The sequence below is a fragment of the Phodopus roborovskii genome, unplaced genomic scaffold, assembly GCF_943737965.1.
Source record: "Phodopus roborovskii unplaced genomic scaffold, PHOROB, whole genome shotgun sequence".
Lineage (NCBI taxonomy): Eukaryota > Metazoa > Chordata > Mammalia > Rodentia > Cricetidae > Phodopus > Phodopus roborovskii.
Genome location: NW_026126517.1, coordinates 32,555,898 through 32,575,061, shown reverse-complemented (window position 1 = coordinate 32,575,061; position 19,164 = coordinate 32,555,898). Strand labels below are relative to the sequence as shown.

Below are 19,164 nucleotides of genomic sequence, written 5' to 3'. Positions count from 1 at the left end.
GCTGTTTTGTCGAAAATCAGGTGTTCATAGGTGTGTGGGTTAATAGCAGAATTTTCAATTCAATTCCATTGGTCTACCTGTCTATTTTTATGCCAATACCAGGCTATTTTCAGAACTATATCTCTGTAGTAGAGCTTAAAGTCAGGAATGATGATGCTTCCTGAAGTTCTTTTATTGTATAGGGTTGTTTTGGCTATCCTGGTAACATTTTATACCATTTTAATTTTAGGCATTTAAATGGGGAATATAATGATATTTCACTATTTTACTTAGAATTTCCCTGTTGACTAATGGGACTGAATATCTTTTCTTGTATTTACAAATCATTCATACATATTTTTATGAGAAGGATCTGTTCAAGCGTTTTGCCCGTTGGTCTGAATTACATTATTATTAATGAATGGCAGATCTTTGTCTTTGTGGGTTGTTTTATTTAATTAACCAAACCCAGCACAGAAAGGTATATCTATTACCACTTTTATATTTAATATTCATCTATATAGTTATTTCTCTAGAGACTGTAACCAAGTACCTGACAAGAAGCAAGTTGAGAGGAGAACGGTTTATTTTGGTTTACAGTTGCAGGCTGTAATCCACCATAGCGGGAAAAGCATGGTGGTAGGAGTTGCCTCCAGCTGTGGTGCGTAAGATTGACATCTTGGTGAATCAAGAAATATTGAATGAGGCAGGATCAGGGTCAGGCTGTGAACTTTTAGCCCTTCCTGTAAGGCATTTTCTTAATTAGTATGGATAGGGCACGGCCCTGACCATTGTGGGTGGTTCCATCTCTGGACGAGTGGTCCTGAGTTCTAAGCAGGCTGAACAAGCCATGGAGCAAGCCAGTAAGCAGCTCCCCTCTATGTTCTCTGCATCAGGTTCTACCTCCAGGTTCCCGCTCTGATTGAGTTCCTTTTCTAGCTTCCTTCAGTGATGACTACAGTGTCCTCCCTAGCTTGCTTTTTGGTCATCATGTTTCATTGCAGCAATAGAAACCCTAACTAAGACAGTTTATGTACATGACATTGGATGTATAAATAATTTTGCATGGCAGGAGAAGAAGCCAATTTCCTAGAGTGCATTTATGTTTGGGCAGCTTCTCTATTTGCTTTATTTTTCCACTCCTGATATCTTGAAATTATTTGGTATTTTGGAAAAACTACCCTATATCTTCATTTTTCATTGAGTGGTGCAAATTATACTACCTGTCTTAGTTACCAGGGAAATTCGTGGACCAGATATATGTTTGTTCTGATTGTAGTAAAACTTTGCAAATGCTTTCTTCTGGATTTGTACTTTCTTAGTAAGCACAAATGTTTTACTTCTGTGATAGGATATTATTAGGGAAATTTGCATTTCTCAGGTACTCTTAAATGTTGTAGTGGGCTTTCTCTTCAAATCTCCATTTGCAATTTACAGCATCAGATTCTGTCTAGTTAAAAATAAGTCCAGTAAAAAAGTGAAATTTCTATTACTTAGGTTCTAAATTTTGTTCTAGAACCTCTGAATGTTTAGTTCATGTGATTATTTATGCTAAAGGATGATTTTCTTAAGATTCTTTTAGATTTTGATTACATTTCTACCATTATTCCTTGAGTGACCCATTTCAGTATCTCTGAGTGACCCTTTCCCTTCAAAGTCTGACCACTGTTTACCACTGTTCACTACTCCTGTCTAAGGCTTCAACTTTTTATTCTAGAATTTTATATAGCCATGGGTATATACATATATCAGATATTTAGGGAAATCAAATGCTTACTGATGATAAATCATAAGAACTTTGGTTTGAAACAAATCTTTGATCTACGTATTATTTCACCATTCTTTTTAATCAATGAGCTGAAGTAGCTTTTCATATAAAGGATTAACTTTGGCTGAGTATTTATACTTAAGCACATAGAGCACCTTCAACCATTTCCAGAATTGACTGATGTTTTTATTTTTTAATTCTTAATTCTGAGACTGCCACTTCAAATAAATAAGTAACACGAAATGGCAAGTTTATGTAGGGGCTTTTCACAAAATGTTGAAAATTTTGTTCTAATCCAAAGACAAAACTCATTTTATAATTTTTGAGAAACTCAAAACAGCAACTCAAACAGCAGTAAAACCAAACTTTCTAGCTCAATAAACTACAACTATGCTTTAATTTGATAATTTAATGCTGAGGAATGATGCTTGCAAATTGCATATTTTCCATAATTAAAGTACTATAATGAGAGCAGAAAAAAAAACACTATAATTCATACAGAAGTTCTGAATCTGTGCTAGACTTTTCATGTAATTTTTTTATTTTTTGTTGGTTTTTATAATTTTTTTGTTGGTTTTATGTGGTATGACAGCATGTGCAATGCAAAGTGTGCATATTGTATGTTCAGAACCAGTGATGCAATGAAATTACATGTTACTAAATGGGTAAGCACATATCATATTCATTATGCATCTACTTTTGAATTAATGTTTGGTCTTTGTACTCAAAAGCCTTTTCTGCATTTGTTTAGAACCCAAGGCTTTAGAAGCTGGGCTATAGCTTAGGCTGCTTTCATCCTCTACTGATTGTTGTTGCAGCCCCTTAGTCTCATAGTCTCTGTGCTTTTCACAGCAGTCCATTCCCTACAGGACAAGCAGCAAGCGGACTTTAAAGTATTTTCAATCCTCATATCAAAATTAAAGGAACATAATTCTTTTAATTCTTGCTTTTATATGCTTGTTTATCCTTAAAGATTTGTAAGCAATTGCACACATTTCTTAGTTCTTAACAACTGCTGGAATAGTTTTTGCTCAATATTCCTCTAAACTAAAAACTTGTCTTTTACAAAAATGAATATTTTAAATAAAAACAGAATGCAAATAAGCTTAAGGCAATCAAAATAACACATTAAAAAAAAGGTCTAAAATGAGCATCGAATTTAGAGTTTCTTTAGAATTAAAATTAACCAATTCCCAAAAGGAAGATATTACGTATAAAATGGCTGTAGTTCATTGAAGTTTGTAGAATTTATGTTAGAAGATTGGGACAATGAGGAAATATGTCCCTCAAAGTTTACTTTTTTTTACCTGTTACAATTTTAGTCTAAGACTGTTGTATCTGTATATGAGATAAAGGAGATAATGCAGGCTAGAATCCTTGTTCTTCCCAATATTCCTTGTTTATGAACAATGAACAATAGTTCCTTTACCTATTTGAACTGAATTAATCTAATGGGAGCTCAATTGAATCAGTGTTCATTATTTTATTGTTTGAGAATTTCTTACATGCATGTTGTTTGTTTTGATCAAATCTACACCCTATCCTCTCCCTTCCAATACCTCTCCTATATCCTCCTACCACTTTTCCTTCTCAACTTTATGTCCTCTTTCTTCTTCTTTTTTTTTCTAGAGAGTCCACTCAGTCACTTAGTACTGCCATTATGTACATGGATGTAGGGCCATCTCCTGGAACATGGGGCCACATCCCTTAGGAAACTGACTTCCAGCAGCCATTGGTTAACAATAGCTCCTCAATTAGGAATAGAATGTCATGATCCCATCTGTGGTGGTTTGAATGAGAGTGACACCAATAAGCTCAAATGTTTGAATACTTGGTCCCCAGGAGGAAGTATTTGAGAAGGTTTAGGGGTGTGGCCTTGTTGGAGGTGTGTTACTAGGTGTGGGCTTTGAGATTTCAAAAGCTTACACCATTTGATTAGTTCTCTCTCCCTATCCCATTTGTGTGGCTCACATGTGCGTTCTCAGTTACTATTTCAATGGCTTACTTGCCTGCCTGCCTCCCTCCATGCCTGACCACCTGTCATGATGGTCATGTACTAACTCTTTGGAACTGTGAGCTGCTATGAATTCTTGTGTGAAATAGCACTGTCATGTCTGGAAAACATGTTTATTGTTGTCATTTACTCTCTCTGGCTCTTAAAATTTTTCTACCCCATCTTCCAGGATTATCCCTGAGGTTTTGGTTGGGAAACGAATTTTGTTTCTATAGTTTTGTTATGAAGATTGAAGGTATCTTAAAAGTGTGTTGCTGTCACTCCTGCTGGTTGCTCTGTGGGGAAGATACTGGTGAGAGGAGTTATGGTCTAGTTGTCCCACTTAGAGTTCATTATCCCACAGTCTTATTCTCTTTATTTCTTCATTTTGACTCTGTATTTCTGTTGTGGTTGTCATTTATTATAAAAGGAAGCTTCTCTGATGAGTGTTAAGTGATGCAATCATCTATGGGTGCAAAGATAAATTCTTAGGAGGCAGTTTAATACTATGTCCATTTTGCAGTATAACAATAGTAAGTTCTTTCCTTGGGCTTATCACATCCCTGACCATGAGTTCTTAGCCATCTGTGTTCAAAGTACCAGGTATGATTTCCATCTTGGAGAATAGAATTCTTTAAATTAATGTGCCCCAAAGAAATAGAGTTCTCAGTCTTGAATGAAGGAGGTTGATAGAATATAGTAGAAGTCAGGTAAGGCCCATATGAATTTACAATGTGTTTTTTTATCTTTTAAAACTTTTATTGTTATATATTTTTGCAAGTGTGTTCACATCTTTATACATATGTATGTATACATGTATGAATATACACACAGAAAAATTTCCTACATTTGTCTGTTAAAGACTAAGAAATAGTGACTTAATGGCAGTTTTGTTCATTAGTGCTTACTGATTTAGGACCTGAAATAATATTTCTCATTAAAAGAAAAAACATTCCTTGAATTGTTAGATTCCATATCTAAATACATTGTCACACATCTGGCAAGGAAGGTGTTAAAGACCACTGTTGTACTATTAAAGAACTCAGGCATCAACTTGAAGAGTCTCATTGCCAAAGATGGGACTGTTAGAATTTCACAAAAGGTAGTTAATTATACTGATTGGTTGAAACATAGCAAACAAGTGAAAGCCATGAGTTTATCACATTCTAAAACATTAATTGATTATTTTTGGAAGACAATAAATTTAGTAAAGGGAAATAATCAGACATTCTTCCTGCCTTTCCTATATAAATTTGAAAATAAATAGCACATGTAAAATTTTTTCCTTTAGAATTATTCCTTCCTATGAATATAAAATACTTTCTCACTCTATTTTATTGTCCTTCTTTTGAAAGAAAACCAGCACTTTGGCAATTAAGTGAAGCAACTGTGTCACACTAGGGTATCAGCATTTGAGTAATCTGGAGTGGAGACTTTGATATGGACTAGGTAGTGTGGCCTGCTAAGGGGAATCCAATAATGAGTGAGGCTTCTTTATGAAAAGATGTCTTGGTAAAGTTTGCCAGAGCCCATTTGAGTGATAGGGAATTGAGGTGGGAAGCAGTGGCAAACATTGTCAAAATTCAAATATGTGAGAAGCATCAGAGTCTCAAATGGGCAATGAAAGCCCAAGTGTGGACAATGGCATATATACAGTAATGTAGACAATATGTTTTGGAAGATAAAAGGCTAAATATGTAACTATATTAAGTGTGGTAAAAGATAGATTGTTAACTACTAACGAGAACAGCTAATATAGCAAGGTCGCATAGCTTAACTCTCTAGTAGTGAATGAGACTGGAAAACTGTGTGTTTTCTAATATATATGAATAAACAGAGATGTATATACATGAAATGGTATGTATATATTCCCTAGCTCCTCCCATTGAGGAGATGCTTAGTAGGTATATCCAGCATACTCATCTAAGTGTGTGTTTTGCACAGTTCTTTAAAAACAGAAGATGGTATAGTTTTTCCATAATAAGATACCAGCAGCAAAATGAGGTTAGAGCTGCAGTTAATAGTGGGTATAAGGATACTTAGAACACAGTCTGAGGTTATACTAGTTTAGGAAAGTGACAATAGTAGGGTCTCCTTTAGGTTCTAGCCTTGCCAGCCATGGGTAGTTCTCTAAATTTACAGTACCAGGTATGAATTACCTCCTATTGAGCAGATCTAGAATTTAGTTATAAGTGGCTGTTGGTTTCCTCCAGGATGTAAGTGCTACTATTTTGCACTGTTTAGACTACCTTGACATTCTGGTCATTGCTTGGTTCATAGTTGTTCATTGGGATAGGAGTGCTGAATGCTTTCTTCTCTTGGCAGTTTGCATTGCTCCTTCTGATACTATGAGAACTAATCCTTAGGAAAGAGGCTCCAAGATTATAGCCAGATTGATCATCCACAGTATCCAAAGCTTATGGTATCTTCAGCAATATTTTTTCTGGAAAGCACCAATGGCAGTAGCAACAGCCTACATTGTCTTGGAAGAGTCTCTTGTACTCTTCTGACCAATAACTCAAAAGGAGGTTTCCCATACCTGTCACTGGAGCTTTTTAGATAGTTCCATGGGGGGAGGGTGTCACCCCAAGAAGTATAACTTCAATGTATATTATATAATATATACTTATATGTATTTTTAAGTATCCAAAATGATATAATTCCCTAGATATTTTCTGTATTTACATGTCAGTGACAAATTTGAGCATAGAGTTGTAGGAATTTATTCATATTTTAAGAATAAAATGTTCATCTGTTAACATTCTTCACAAAGCTATTTATGTGACAGGTACTGCTCATGCATTAAGCAAGGAATTACTATCTCCACTTTTACTTTTTGCTTTAAAAAATTACCTGCCAAAAGTAACCCCAATAACAATTTTTTGTTAAAAGCTGCATTCTCTAAGCTGCTCTTGTCCTTAGATACAGATTTCAGCTTGATTTTTGCATTGCTCTATAATTATTGGTAATAACCATCAAAATCTGATGTTTTTCTTGAAAGGGGCTATATATTGTCTGTGGTGCTTGACTGGTGGCAGGGAATGATACTGGGGTTTATTAGCTCATGTTACTAAAGTACCCCCTTGATTGGGCTTTCTTCCTTGAAGGTAGGTTCATATGAACCTCAGGCTGATTTAACTCAGTGAAATATAATCTCCTTTCATTCTGTGGAGTAAAATGGTCCTTGTACTACCCTAAGTACTTCTGGTTTCTAATGGAATGTAATCATTCTTGGTAAGAATATTGCCAGCTTCTGTTACATGGCTGGATATTCAGTTACATACTGTGCAGACTTTATTCAACCAAAAGTCAAAGCAGCTACTTATGCATTGCACAGTGAAGTTTGCTGCTAGTGCTCTTCTACGTGGTAGGATTAGTAGCTAGTGGTAGATGGGAGTCTCTTTCATACTTTATTAGAAGAGAAATGATGCTGGCATTCTTTTATATTTTGTATTCCTCTTTCCTTTTGTTGGGTCTAGAACTCTTGTTACATTTTAATAATGATAGTTGATTAAAACAATAGTTTATCCATTGTCTGTTATGGTATATGGTATTAGATGCAATCTCTGATATTAAAAGGCACTGGGGAGGCAGAATGAGCAAGAAGGGAGAAGGGGGAAGAAGACAGACGAGAGGGGGGGGATTTTAAGATAAAGAAACCATAATATAGAAAAGTTAGATAGCATCCCTAGAGGTAATCCATATAATATGTTGATATGTGCTGGCTCCAAATTTCAATCGTATGTACTTTGGTTTTTAGAGTTTATATCCTTTCTTTGACTTAATGAAGTAAACTTCATATAGATAGATAAAACTTAAACTACAGTTCACTGCTACTTTTTGAGTTGCAGTTACTGTTGTATTCTTTGACAAATTTTTAAACTTTACATGAATAAATTTTAAGTAAAGTTGCAGTCTATGGAATTACTCATCTGTGAACCAGTCTTCCCTGTTTGAGTTGACTAATGTGGCATAGGAGTTGGAGAGAAAATGTTTGAGTCCCAGTAATACATTTTGCTGGCTGATTAGCCATGAGAAAATCATCCTTCCCTGAGCCTTCCTTAATTTCCTCAGTTTTCAGAGGCAGTGTTACTAAGATGACAAAAGAAGATCCACTCATGAAGTTGTTTTTTTTTTTAGCCTGTAAAATTAATGGATATTTTTAAGATTAAAGAAGAAATATCTTGTCATCACAATAAACTCAATAAATAATGAGTACAATTCTGTACCGCTGATGTGTTTGGTGGTAAAGAACCTCTTTTATGAACTTGACACTCTATGTTCTGTACAGTCCAAAGAATGATCTACAACAGCTATACTTTCAATTTTAAATGAGCGAGTTTAGTAAGTATATGGCAAACAAATACTAACTAGTGACTAGAAAGTAGAGAGAAGCTGCAGATATATAGCAGAGCATGGTCAAATTGACTGTTCAAACCATCCAAGACAGACAAGTGAATAGCTCGGATGAGAGAGCAGGCAAAAGGTTATATCATCAATCTGGGTGCTTACAAATGTCTAGCAAAAATTAACTGGAAAAGGCTTGTTAAGGGAGCCACTGGAGTTCCTAGTAAGAGAGTTCCAGGGCTGTCCCCATAGTTGAGGCTTTCAGGTAAAAGGACAAATAGCAGCAGATGGACAGTAACATCAAATCTGGTGCTCACAACATCCAGGAAAGAAACCTGAAGAAGTTGAGAAGTCACTTGCAGTTCTTGATGGAACTTTTCTCCATGGATGAGTTTCCTGTGGTTGCAAATCTGCCTTCATGCTTCCACTGTATGCATTTTTATACCCTGATTAGAAAAATATCGTCACCTCTGTTTGAAATTGCTTGCTTTCTAGCTGTTCTTGAAGACACAGCATTTTTAGTACTTCTTGTCTTCCCCTCTCTGTTACAGAGGCATGGGCCAACCTGACCCAGACCAGGGTTTAGGGGAAAACTTGCCATAAAAATACTTGTCTCTGAAGTTGGAGGGGACTGCCTCACTTTTAGAGCAAGCTTCTCTGATATCTCAAATGGTACATAACAATTGAGCAATATGATATAAATTACGTCTGCTTCTGCACTGCCTAATTCAGTAGCTTCTTGTCATATATACGTTACCACTAAACTGTTAAAATTCTATAAAATGTAGTGGTCAGTGCTTATATTTCATGTGGTCAATGACCACATGGAGTTATCTGTTACCATGTTGAGTTATATAAGTAAACATGCATGTCATTGTAGAAAGCTTTTCATGGGAAAAGCACATTTTATACAGCTGGCTAAGTACTTAATTTGCTTGTGATAAGTACATTAAGAAATATCCATAGTATAGAAAGTGAATTCTGTGCTAAAAATAGGTAAGAAGGAATTTTCTGTGTAATTTGAAAGTGGAGAAAGCATTTCAGGAAGAAATGAAGAGTATTTTCAAAGACACTAAGACAGGCAGAAAAGGAATTGAGCTCTACTGGGGAAGAGGGGGCCTTCTTAGGCTGTAATAGGAGAAACAAGTTGACATGGGTTTGTAGAGATAATGATGAGACTTATTTTTCTTCTACTAGCCTCTCTGAAATATAAACTCATAAAAGCAAATGAGAGAAAAGAAAGCTTACATTCTAAAGACAGTGGAATGATGTAAAGCAAGTATGCAGAGGCTAGGGAACTAGCAGATTGAGAAATTCAGTGAGAGTGTGAATCTTCAGTATCATGTGGCTTTTTCTGAGAGTCATGAGTGGAAAAGACTCATAGGTGTTCTTATTGAATTGGTTAAATAAATTAATGTATTCAAGGAATTGTGAACACTGACTAGACCTTGGTAGAAGCTTAATAAACATTATTACGATTGCTGGGGCTTGTCTAATACAAGTAACAAATGAAACAGCGAGGGAATATCTAATAATTTTTTAAGAATTTGATTGTAACTATGTCTTGTGGGATCTACTATAATTGTAAAGTTTGAAGACAGACAAGAGAGGGAAAATGCACTGGGGAATATCCAAGAGACCACGTGGAGACTCATTGATTGCTCAAACAAATAAGCAGGAAAGAAAGATGGGCCAAGAAGTAATGGAAAGCAAAAGGAGGGCTATCATGAGATGTTAACCTCAGCTCCCACCCTGAGGAACCCTAAAATCTAGAAAATGCGTGGCATTCCAAGGTACAAAACAAATAAATATTCTTGTTCTAATAAATAATACCAAGCTGCGTATAAAGTGGGCTATGGGGAGATCAGGGTTGTAGGAATTTGCAGTGCTTATGTATCTGAGCCTAATGGGAAGGTTTGAACCAGGATGTGGAACATTCTCAGGTTCTTTCCTTGTATCCCAGACCATCATCCTGTCACTTTCTCCCACTCCCAATTCTTTTCTAATTTGAGGATCATATACAAAGAACGGCTTCGATTACTGCAGCCAAGGCTGATGTCGTCTGCTAGTCATTTTAGTAGATGAGAAGTGAATGGGTGATATTACAGAGGAAGAGCTGCAGTTTCGTCTGTTTGCCTCCCCTGGCTGCTCTCTGGAGACATTTCAGATAGAATATTAAAAGTAACTTGTGTTTTACATGTTTAGGAAAATGGAGTTTATGATCTAAAAATAGATATTATTCATACATTCATAATTAATGCAGTTTTTCACTTTGTATTCAAGGCTTCAAAGATTAGCCAAAGATCTTGTAAAACAAATTCAAGTACAAGACAGCGGCTCCTGGGCAAACAATAAGGCTTCTGCTTTGGATCGGACCCTTGGTGAGGTTGCTAGAATATTGGAGAAAGAGGTATGTAACACGTCTTTGTTGTCTGGCCCTGGATCTTTATGATGCTTTCTCATTATGTCAGGAAATACAGCTTTCTAACTTTCTTCCTTCCTTCCTTCCTTCCTTCCTTCCTTTCTTTCTTTCTTTCTTTCTTTCTTCTGTGTTGCTAAAAGCCAGTTAACAATTGATAAATAATATTACAGTTTTATTCTTTTTGTTTTATTCTAAGTTGTTTTCTTCTTTAAGTGAAGTTCTAAATAGACTATGGCTTTCTCTGATGATTTTCCCCTTATAAGTGAATGAAATTGTTTAATGAGAAATTATAACTATGCAGTTATGCATATAATTATGCATATAATTATGACAGAAAACACAAACTTTGAATTATATAGCTTATAAATTACAACCAAATGAAATGGCAATTTCCTCCCCATTTTGGACAGAATTTCTTTAATTTGACAGTTTTCTTTAATAATTTAAGAGTTACTTATTTTTTAGCAACACTTTAAAATCCATAATTATCCTAATTGAATTTATTATGCACAGAAGAAAAATGTTAAGTGTATAAAGAAGATAAGAGGTTCTGTATAGTATTTTCAGTTAATAACATGTCATTTTATTTTTTTCTAATCCTTTTATTGTGAATTTACCCACATTATCTGACTAATTCATGCTTTTTTTATGTCTTTAAAATTTTTTAAATGATTCTTAAAATTTGTTTTGAAAATTTCATACTGTGATTATATCATTTCCTTGTAACTGAATGATAATATCACAAATTAATAATTCATTAACATTTAGGTGAAATTTCATTTCTCATTTAAATTAATGACTATTATTATTAGCAGCATTTTTATTTTGATGGATAGACTTAAAATGTATTATGCAGTATTTTATATACGTAGAATTATATAGTAATAAAAATGGCATTGGAAAGCCTCTGACTTTACCACTTAAAAGATAAATTGTTGCCAGCATAGTTGTAGTTCCTGGAAACAGCTTCCTTACCCATCCCCCTGCTTCCTCATAGCTAAACTGTAGAGAATAAAAGGTACATCATATCCCTGTTTTAAAAATAGTGTTATTGCTTTGTCATACAAGGTTTTTCCTTCTTAAATAATATGCTAACCAATCTTCCTTGTTTGCCTTCTATAAAATATATCATAGACCTATGTTATTGGTCAGATCTATATTGTTTTAGTTTTATTAGTCTTGTAAGTTTAAGTGAATATTTTTATTCATCTTCTGTATTACAAAGTATTTGTGTTAGTACTATATTTTACCCATTTATCATGTATCAGAATCACTTGAGGACTTGTGAAAACACATATTGAATTTCTGATTTAGTAGTTTTAGGATGGGTCCCAAGAATTTTAGTGTCTAATATATTCCCATGAGAGGATGGTGATACTAGTCTAAAAACCTTATTTTGAGGATCATTGCTATAGGCTGAGGCATGTGCCTTTGGTGTGGAATTGCTGGGTTTTCAGGTATATGAGAGCAACCTTAATGCTAAGTTGTAATCTGGCATAGACAGTACAGTCCTTCAAGGGAACAAACAGCAGCATATTCAGTACTGTGTTATGGCAGAAAACACACAGTGTGTTCCTCTCTAAAATGTCCCTTTCAGGGTGTTGGAGAGCTCATAAGTTGGAAGTTGTCAGCATGTGCTTGGTAGCTTATTTAGAAGTCTGATATGTCAGAAGAATAAAAAACTTAAATGCCATATACTGATCATTTTTGAAATTTGAATTAAAGGGTATTTGCTTAAAGATACCACTGTTGTAGCTAATCTCAGAAACAGTATTTAAATTGTATTATTCAAAGAATTCTTAAGTAAAAAGTTAACAATCTATTTGAAAATGTATTTAGTACAGATGTCTAAATAAGATTATTTAATACACAATGGGGAAATTTACCAGAATACCACTGGTTTCATATAATTTAAGTAGAAAAAAAATGTTGTCTGGCTCCCAGGCTAAATGGTCTGTGTCGGGGACCTTGCTGTGATGCTGTACTTAGAGTGCACTCTGCAGGACCACCTAACACTGTAAAATGAAATGCAGACAGATCCTTCAGCTGCTTTTATGACTAAATTCCATTTCACCTGGCCAAGACACACTCACTTTACAGAGACCTGTGTTTTGTAAGCTGCACCACCATGGCAGTGTAATTCAGCTAACGATGTGATTCAGGGCTAGGAACTGTAAATAACCATTCCTTCATGTTTGGAAAGCTGCCTGGAGTAACAAAACCCTAAAAAGGATATGAAGGCAGCCTGTCAGTGACAAGAACGGGACTGGTGGCTCCTGAGAATGGTGAATTAGTTTTGAGGACTTCTCTTAATGCAGAAACCAAATCACTAGCGTTTTCTATTACTGCTTTGAGAAAGTTGGTTCAGATCATTTTTCTGAAGTTCTGAGAACTTTAGAGGTAATAGCTCAAATTTATTCTCAAAATATCTCTTGTCCTGGAAGTGAGTAAAGATAAAGAACTCCTGGGATTGTCAGGTCATCTCAGGCTTTTGCAGTTCTCTGTTTATTGTATATGTTATTCTTTTAAAAATACATCACTACTTGCATGTATATAATGATGTTGGTCTTGGAGAGATTTGCAGCAACTCCCTCAAAAACAATTCTTAATGGAGAATGGAGGTTTTTTTTTCAAAACAAAACAAACAAACAAACAAACTGTAATGCCAAAGCAAGAGAAAAAAAATCTAGAAATCTGTACTTCTGAGTTCCTATGAGTATGCTCCAACCTGGGGGCAGATGGAAAAATGGATAGTCTAGGCTGCTGAGGTATGAGGTCTAATAGGACCTGTTAGGAGTAGTTTTTTCTCTGCCAACCCCAAATAACACTACTGCCATGCCAGTCCCAAATAACACACAGAGACTCTGTATTTGATATAATGCTCTGTCTTAAATATTAGCCCATTTTTATTAATGTAAGTATTTGTGCGTGGTCTTATCTTATCGGAGAGAGGGGCTGGCCTTCTAATCTCTCCGTGTTCCATCTTGGAACTCCTCCCAACTACTTCCTCTTTCCTCCTAGTCTCCTAGTCCCAGCTATCTTGCTTTCCTATTGGCCAACAGTGCTTTATTCATTAACCAATAAGAGAAACATATTTACAGAATGACATCTCCCATCATGAACCTTTTGTCTACTGATGGGGACTGTGAAGAAGACGTCTTGGCATAGCACAAAACTTACAGCCCAAAGGTTACTAGCAATCTCATTTCACAGTATTTTTTGTTATTTTAGTTGGTGAGTTAAGTTTCAGGTGGTTTGAGATTAATGGAATGGCATCCTTCATGGTAAAAGAAATACAGATAATTCATCTTAGGCCTCAGATAATTTCTTTTTCACTACATTATTTATTTCTGTGTGTGTGTGTGTGTGTGTGTGTGTGTGTGTGTGTGTGTGTGTGTGTGTGTGTGTCTCAGAGGACAATATACAGAAGTCAGTTCTCTTCTCCAAGTAGGTCCCATGGATGGAACTCAGGTTGTTTGGCTTTGCCACAAGTGTCTTTTCTGACTGAGCCATTTCACTGGCTGCTCTTTTAGAGGTACTGAGTTCATTTCTCAGTAACCACATTGTAGCTCACAACCATCTATATAGGATTGCATGCCCTCTTCTGGCATGCAAGTATGCATGCAGAGCACTCATGCATAAATTATAAATAAATAAAAATTTAAAAACAAACAAACAGACAGACAAAACCAAACCCTAGAGTTATCTGAAAGGAGGGAACCCTAGTTGAGAAAAAAATGCCTTCCATAAGATAAAGTTATAAGGCATTTTCTTAATTAGTAATGGGTAGGGGAAGGCCTAGCTCATTGTGGATGGTTCCATCCCTGGATGTTTTCAATGCTGGTTCTGGGTTTTATGAAAAAGCAGGTTGAGCAAGCCATGCCGAGCAAGCCAGTAAGTAGCACTCCTCCATGGCCTCTGCATCAGCTCATGCCACCAGCTTCCTGCTTGAATTTCTGTCTGGACTACCTTTGATGATGAACAGTGTTGTGGAAGTATACGCCCAACAAACCCTTTCCTCCCCAAGTTTCTTTGATCCTGGTGTTTCATCCCAGTAATAGTAACTGTAAGACACCCTGTGCCCCGTGGGTTACTGTTAACTCCATACCCTGTTCCCTATGGATTACTGTGAAACTATTAACTCTATGCCCATGACTAGTACTTCACCTTCCAGAGCTGCATTCCTGCTGTGGTTTGCTGTGAGCAGGACTATGAATTCTGAGCCCAAGTTTGACAAATTACTAATTTCTGCTTCTCCCCTCGGTGTACTGCTGGGTAGCAACTAAAAGTACTGAGAGGGGCAGACAGAATGCCTGGTGCCTAAGTGTGGAAGTCAGGACTTTGCTTCTTGTATACTCTGAAGCATTCATGGGACACCTCTTGGTTTGGACATTGCCTCTTTTTAGGGTATACAAACCACTGTGCCTCTGGGGCAAGTGGGAACCTTCCTAGTCCACGGACCACAAAGTTCTTCGAGTCAGCTGGTTCTTCATACACAGTTAAGGGAAGCTTCTGAAGTGAATGCAGCTCTGACGCTGACAATAAGCCCTTGGTCTAACCAGCTCACAGCCTCCATACAGCACCAGCCTGCATAATGAGAACCCTGAACATAATAAACTCCAACTCAGACCCACTAACCTACCCCCAACTCCTGGTAGATTTCAGTATCAGAGGCCTCAAAGGGAAGTGTTGCCAAATGTATTTTTAAATCTTTTCTTCTTTTTACTGTTATTCTCTGGGTTATTTCTGCTTTACTTTTATTAATTTGTCTTCTTACTTTTGCCTAATTGTATTTTATCTTTATTTTATAATCACAGTTTGATTTCTTGCTCTATTCCTTTTGTCATATTCTTTATATGTTTTTTCTTTTTCTCCTACATTACTTGCCTCTTTTTTGTACCCCACATTAATTTCATTCTTTTGTTATTATTACTTTTACCATTGTTAATGAACTTCATAGGATATTTGTATTATATTTTTTATTTTCTTTTCTGTGGTTATTGAAGAAAATACTGAATTAGAGAAAACCTTTTCAGTAAAATTGTTGAAGAGGTTTCCCCAAATCCAAGGGGAGAAATGTACATCCAAGTACAGGAAGAATTTAGAGCCCCGCACACATGACCATAATATATCCTTGTGTTGTTTTACAGTTAAAATTCCTAAGAACAGAACCAGGATATAACATGGAATAGAAGTGTACCTAATTACTTATAGAATAACGTCAAAACCATTCAGCCACAACTAAATGCCAAGAGAGCACACAGATGGATGCCATGCTCTAAAACATGGTCACAGCCAACAAGACCATGATATCCAGAAAACTTTAAGATCAAAGGAGAAATAAAATTTCCATAAGTAAAAAGTAAAACAATTGTAACCATTGATTCAAATGGCTATTATAGCAAAAAATGCATAATGGAATAGTACACACAAAAAAGAAAGAATCCCACATTCATGAATCATGAGTACATGAGGGCAAGAATAAATGTTATAAGAATGAAAAACAAATGAGAATTAGGAAAGAGTCAAACATTAATAACTCAAGCCAATAAACCTCTAGATGAATAAAACAAAAGTTAGTATATATTTTCAGTTAGTGTTTCAGTTATTATTGATTGTCAATTTGAGGGGATCTAAAATCTATGAGGGATTATATAGATTAGGTTAAGTAAGTGAGAAGACCCATCCTGAATGTGGGGGCTACATTCTGTGTTTTGGGGCCCTAGACTACAGGAAAAGGAGAAAGCAAACTACAGCACTATTCATTTCTTTCTGATTGCACATACAATGTGTTCAGCTGCCTCTTCAAGCTCCTGCCACTGTAATGGCCCCATTGTGCTGGACTGTACCCCCAAACTATGAACCAAGATGAGCCCTTCCATCTTTAAGTTGCTTTGTTAGGTATTTGGTCACAGCAATAAGACAGTACCTAATACAGGTAATAGCACTCAATTTACACCATTCTAACATTTCAGTTAAAGGACAATATGCTAATAATTGTAGATAATAAAACAAGACATACTAGTCTGCTGTCTGCAAGAAACTCTCAGCTTTCTTGTAAATACATACATAGACTAAAAATGAAAGTGTATACAATGCTACTCCAAATGAATAAAATCCTAAAACAAGCACAATTACATATGCTCACATCTGACAAAACAGACCTTAAACAAAATTCATAAGTGGTAAAGGTCACTACATACTAATACAGTAAAAAGGTCTCTACATACTAATACAGTAAAAAGTCCCTACAAAATACAGGTTTTTAAAATTTTATTTTATTTTATGTGCATTGATGTTTTGCCTGTATGTATATCTGTGTAAGGGTATCAAGCATCCTGGAACTGGAGTTATAGACAGCAGAAAGCTACCATGTGGGTGCTGGGAATTGAATCTAGAAGAGCAGTCAGTGTTCTTAATCGCTGAGCCATCTCTCTACACCCAAAATATAATAGTTTTAAGTGCATCAAACATTGATATGCCTGTTTTAACAAAACAAATGCCAAATGAACATAAAGGGATAGGTAAGTCCAAATATAGTATATGATTTCCACACTCCATTTGTCAAGAGATACATTACCCCCAGCCAGAAAAAAAAAGAATAACAATTAATGATCTTGCCACCAAACATTAACAACATAAGTTTGGTCCCTAATACCCACATGATAGAAAGAGAAAACTCATACAAGTTGTTCTTTGACCTCTTCACATATGTGCCATGACATGTGCACAGCCACCCATATATTCATGCACATACAAAATAAATAAATACTTCAAATTTTATACTCAATGCTAGGGTTCCTATTGCTATGAAGAAACAGCATGACCATGTGAATTCTTTTATAAAGGAAAAACATTTACTTGGGGTGTCTTACATTTTTAGAAGTTTAGTCCTTTATCATCAAGGTGAGGCATGGTGGCATGCTGGCAGACTGGTGCGGAAGCTGAGAGTCCTTACATTTTGATTTGGAGGCAACAGGAAGAGGTCTGTCTCACTGGGTGTGGTTTGAAATATATGAGACCTCAACACTTGCCTCCACAGGGACACAATTTCTCCAGCAAGACCACACTTCCCTTTAGTGTAACTCTCTTTGGGGGGGGGCAATTTTCTTTCAAAACATCACACTAATCAAAGAAACTTTAGACTTAATGTGTATGATGAATAAATGAAAATAAAATGACTTTCATGAACATCTGTAGACTATTCCATATACTAACTCGGGTAAGCCAATTCTTCATATCTCATGGAACTACCCCAACTCTGATCATCTTTTAGGCCATAAAACAACTCTTAACAAGTGCAGAAAATTTGAAATACTTTCTCATATCTTATAATAGCATAATGGATTAAAATTAAAATTTAAGAGGCAGGAACCAGAAAGATTAAACAATATATTCTAATGCTCCACTGAAAGAATTAGAGATTAATAGTTAATGATTCATTGAAAGAATTAGGGGAAATTTCAAAATTCTAGAATCAAATGAACACCTTATCAGAACCTCTGAAATACACTGACAGTCATGCAGAGGGAAACTTATAGTTATAAATGTCTACGTTAAAAAATATAGATGATGATTCCTTATAGAGGGGTACTCTCTCAGCCTATGTACATGGGGGAGGGCCTAGGTCCTGCTCCAAATGATATGGAGACTTTGAAGATTCTCCCATGGAAGGCCTCACCCTCCCTGAGGAGCAGAAAGTGGATGAGATCTGGGTTGGGAGTGGGACAGGAGAGGAGGGGAGGGTGAGGGAACTGTGATTGACATGTAAAATAAGCTTGTTGCAAATTTAAATAAAAAATATTATCAAACAAAAAATATATAGCTGATAAAACTAACAGTGTAATTGTTGACCTCAAGGTCTTAAAAAACTAGAAGAAGTAAAATTCAAAATTAGGAAACAGGAAGATATAATAAAGAATGAGACAGAGACAAATAAAATGGAACCTAATAAAAAAGACAAATGAAATAAAGTGTTGATTCTCTAAAAGGTTAAACAAGAATGACAAGATCATAGCCAAACTATACAAATGGAAAATACCCAATTAGTAAATTAGGTGGGGAAAAGGAAGATATTATAATAGGGTACAGCTGAATCAAAAAGCATTATTAGGAAATGTTTTGAAAGTTATATTCTATTAAGTTGGAAAGTATAGAAGAAATGGATAAATTGCTAACTATGTATGATCAACCCAAATTAAACATATATAAACATCCTATCCAGATGCACAGTGATCAACAGGACTGAAGCATTAATAGTTTCCAAACAAAGAAAATTCCAAGACAGAACCAAGACTGCCAAACAATACCAGAGGCTGGAGTGATGGCTCAGCAGTGAAGAGCACAGGTTCTTCTTCCAGTGGACCTGGGATTGATTTTTAGCCTCCACGTGGCAACTCACTGCTGCCTGTAACAACATCCCCTGTGAGCTGGTCTCTTCTGGCTCCCACAGGCATTAGCAGTCACATGGCACCAAGGCAGGCAAAACACCCACATACACACAATATTTTTAAAAGAGCAAAATTAACAACGCTATGTAAATTATTATTTCTTAAAACAGTTAGGGATGTTTTTCCAAACTCATGCTACAAAGCAACAAACCCTTAAATTGTCTAGCAAAAATGACAGGCCAGTTTACCAAGTGAAAACATTAAA

General features: G+C 35.8%; 1 protein-coding gene across 1 annotated transcript in view; it reads left to right on the top strand.

Annotated features, from left to right (window-relative positions):
- The window catches only part of Scaper (S-phase cyclin A associated protein in the ER), a 308,455-nt gene that overhangs the window by 132,804 nt on the left and 156,487 nt on the right, over positions 1-19,164 (top strand). The window contains exon 22 of the mRNA XM_051197515.1: positions 10,371-10,497. Within this exon, the coding sequence (XP_051053472.1) occupies positions 10,371-10,497 (127 nt within the window). The remainder of the gene's footprint in view (positions 1-10,370; positions 10,498-19,164) is intronic.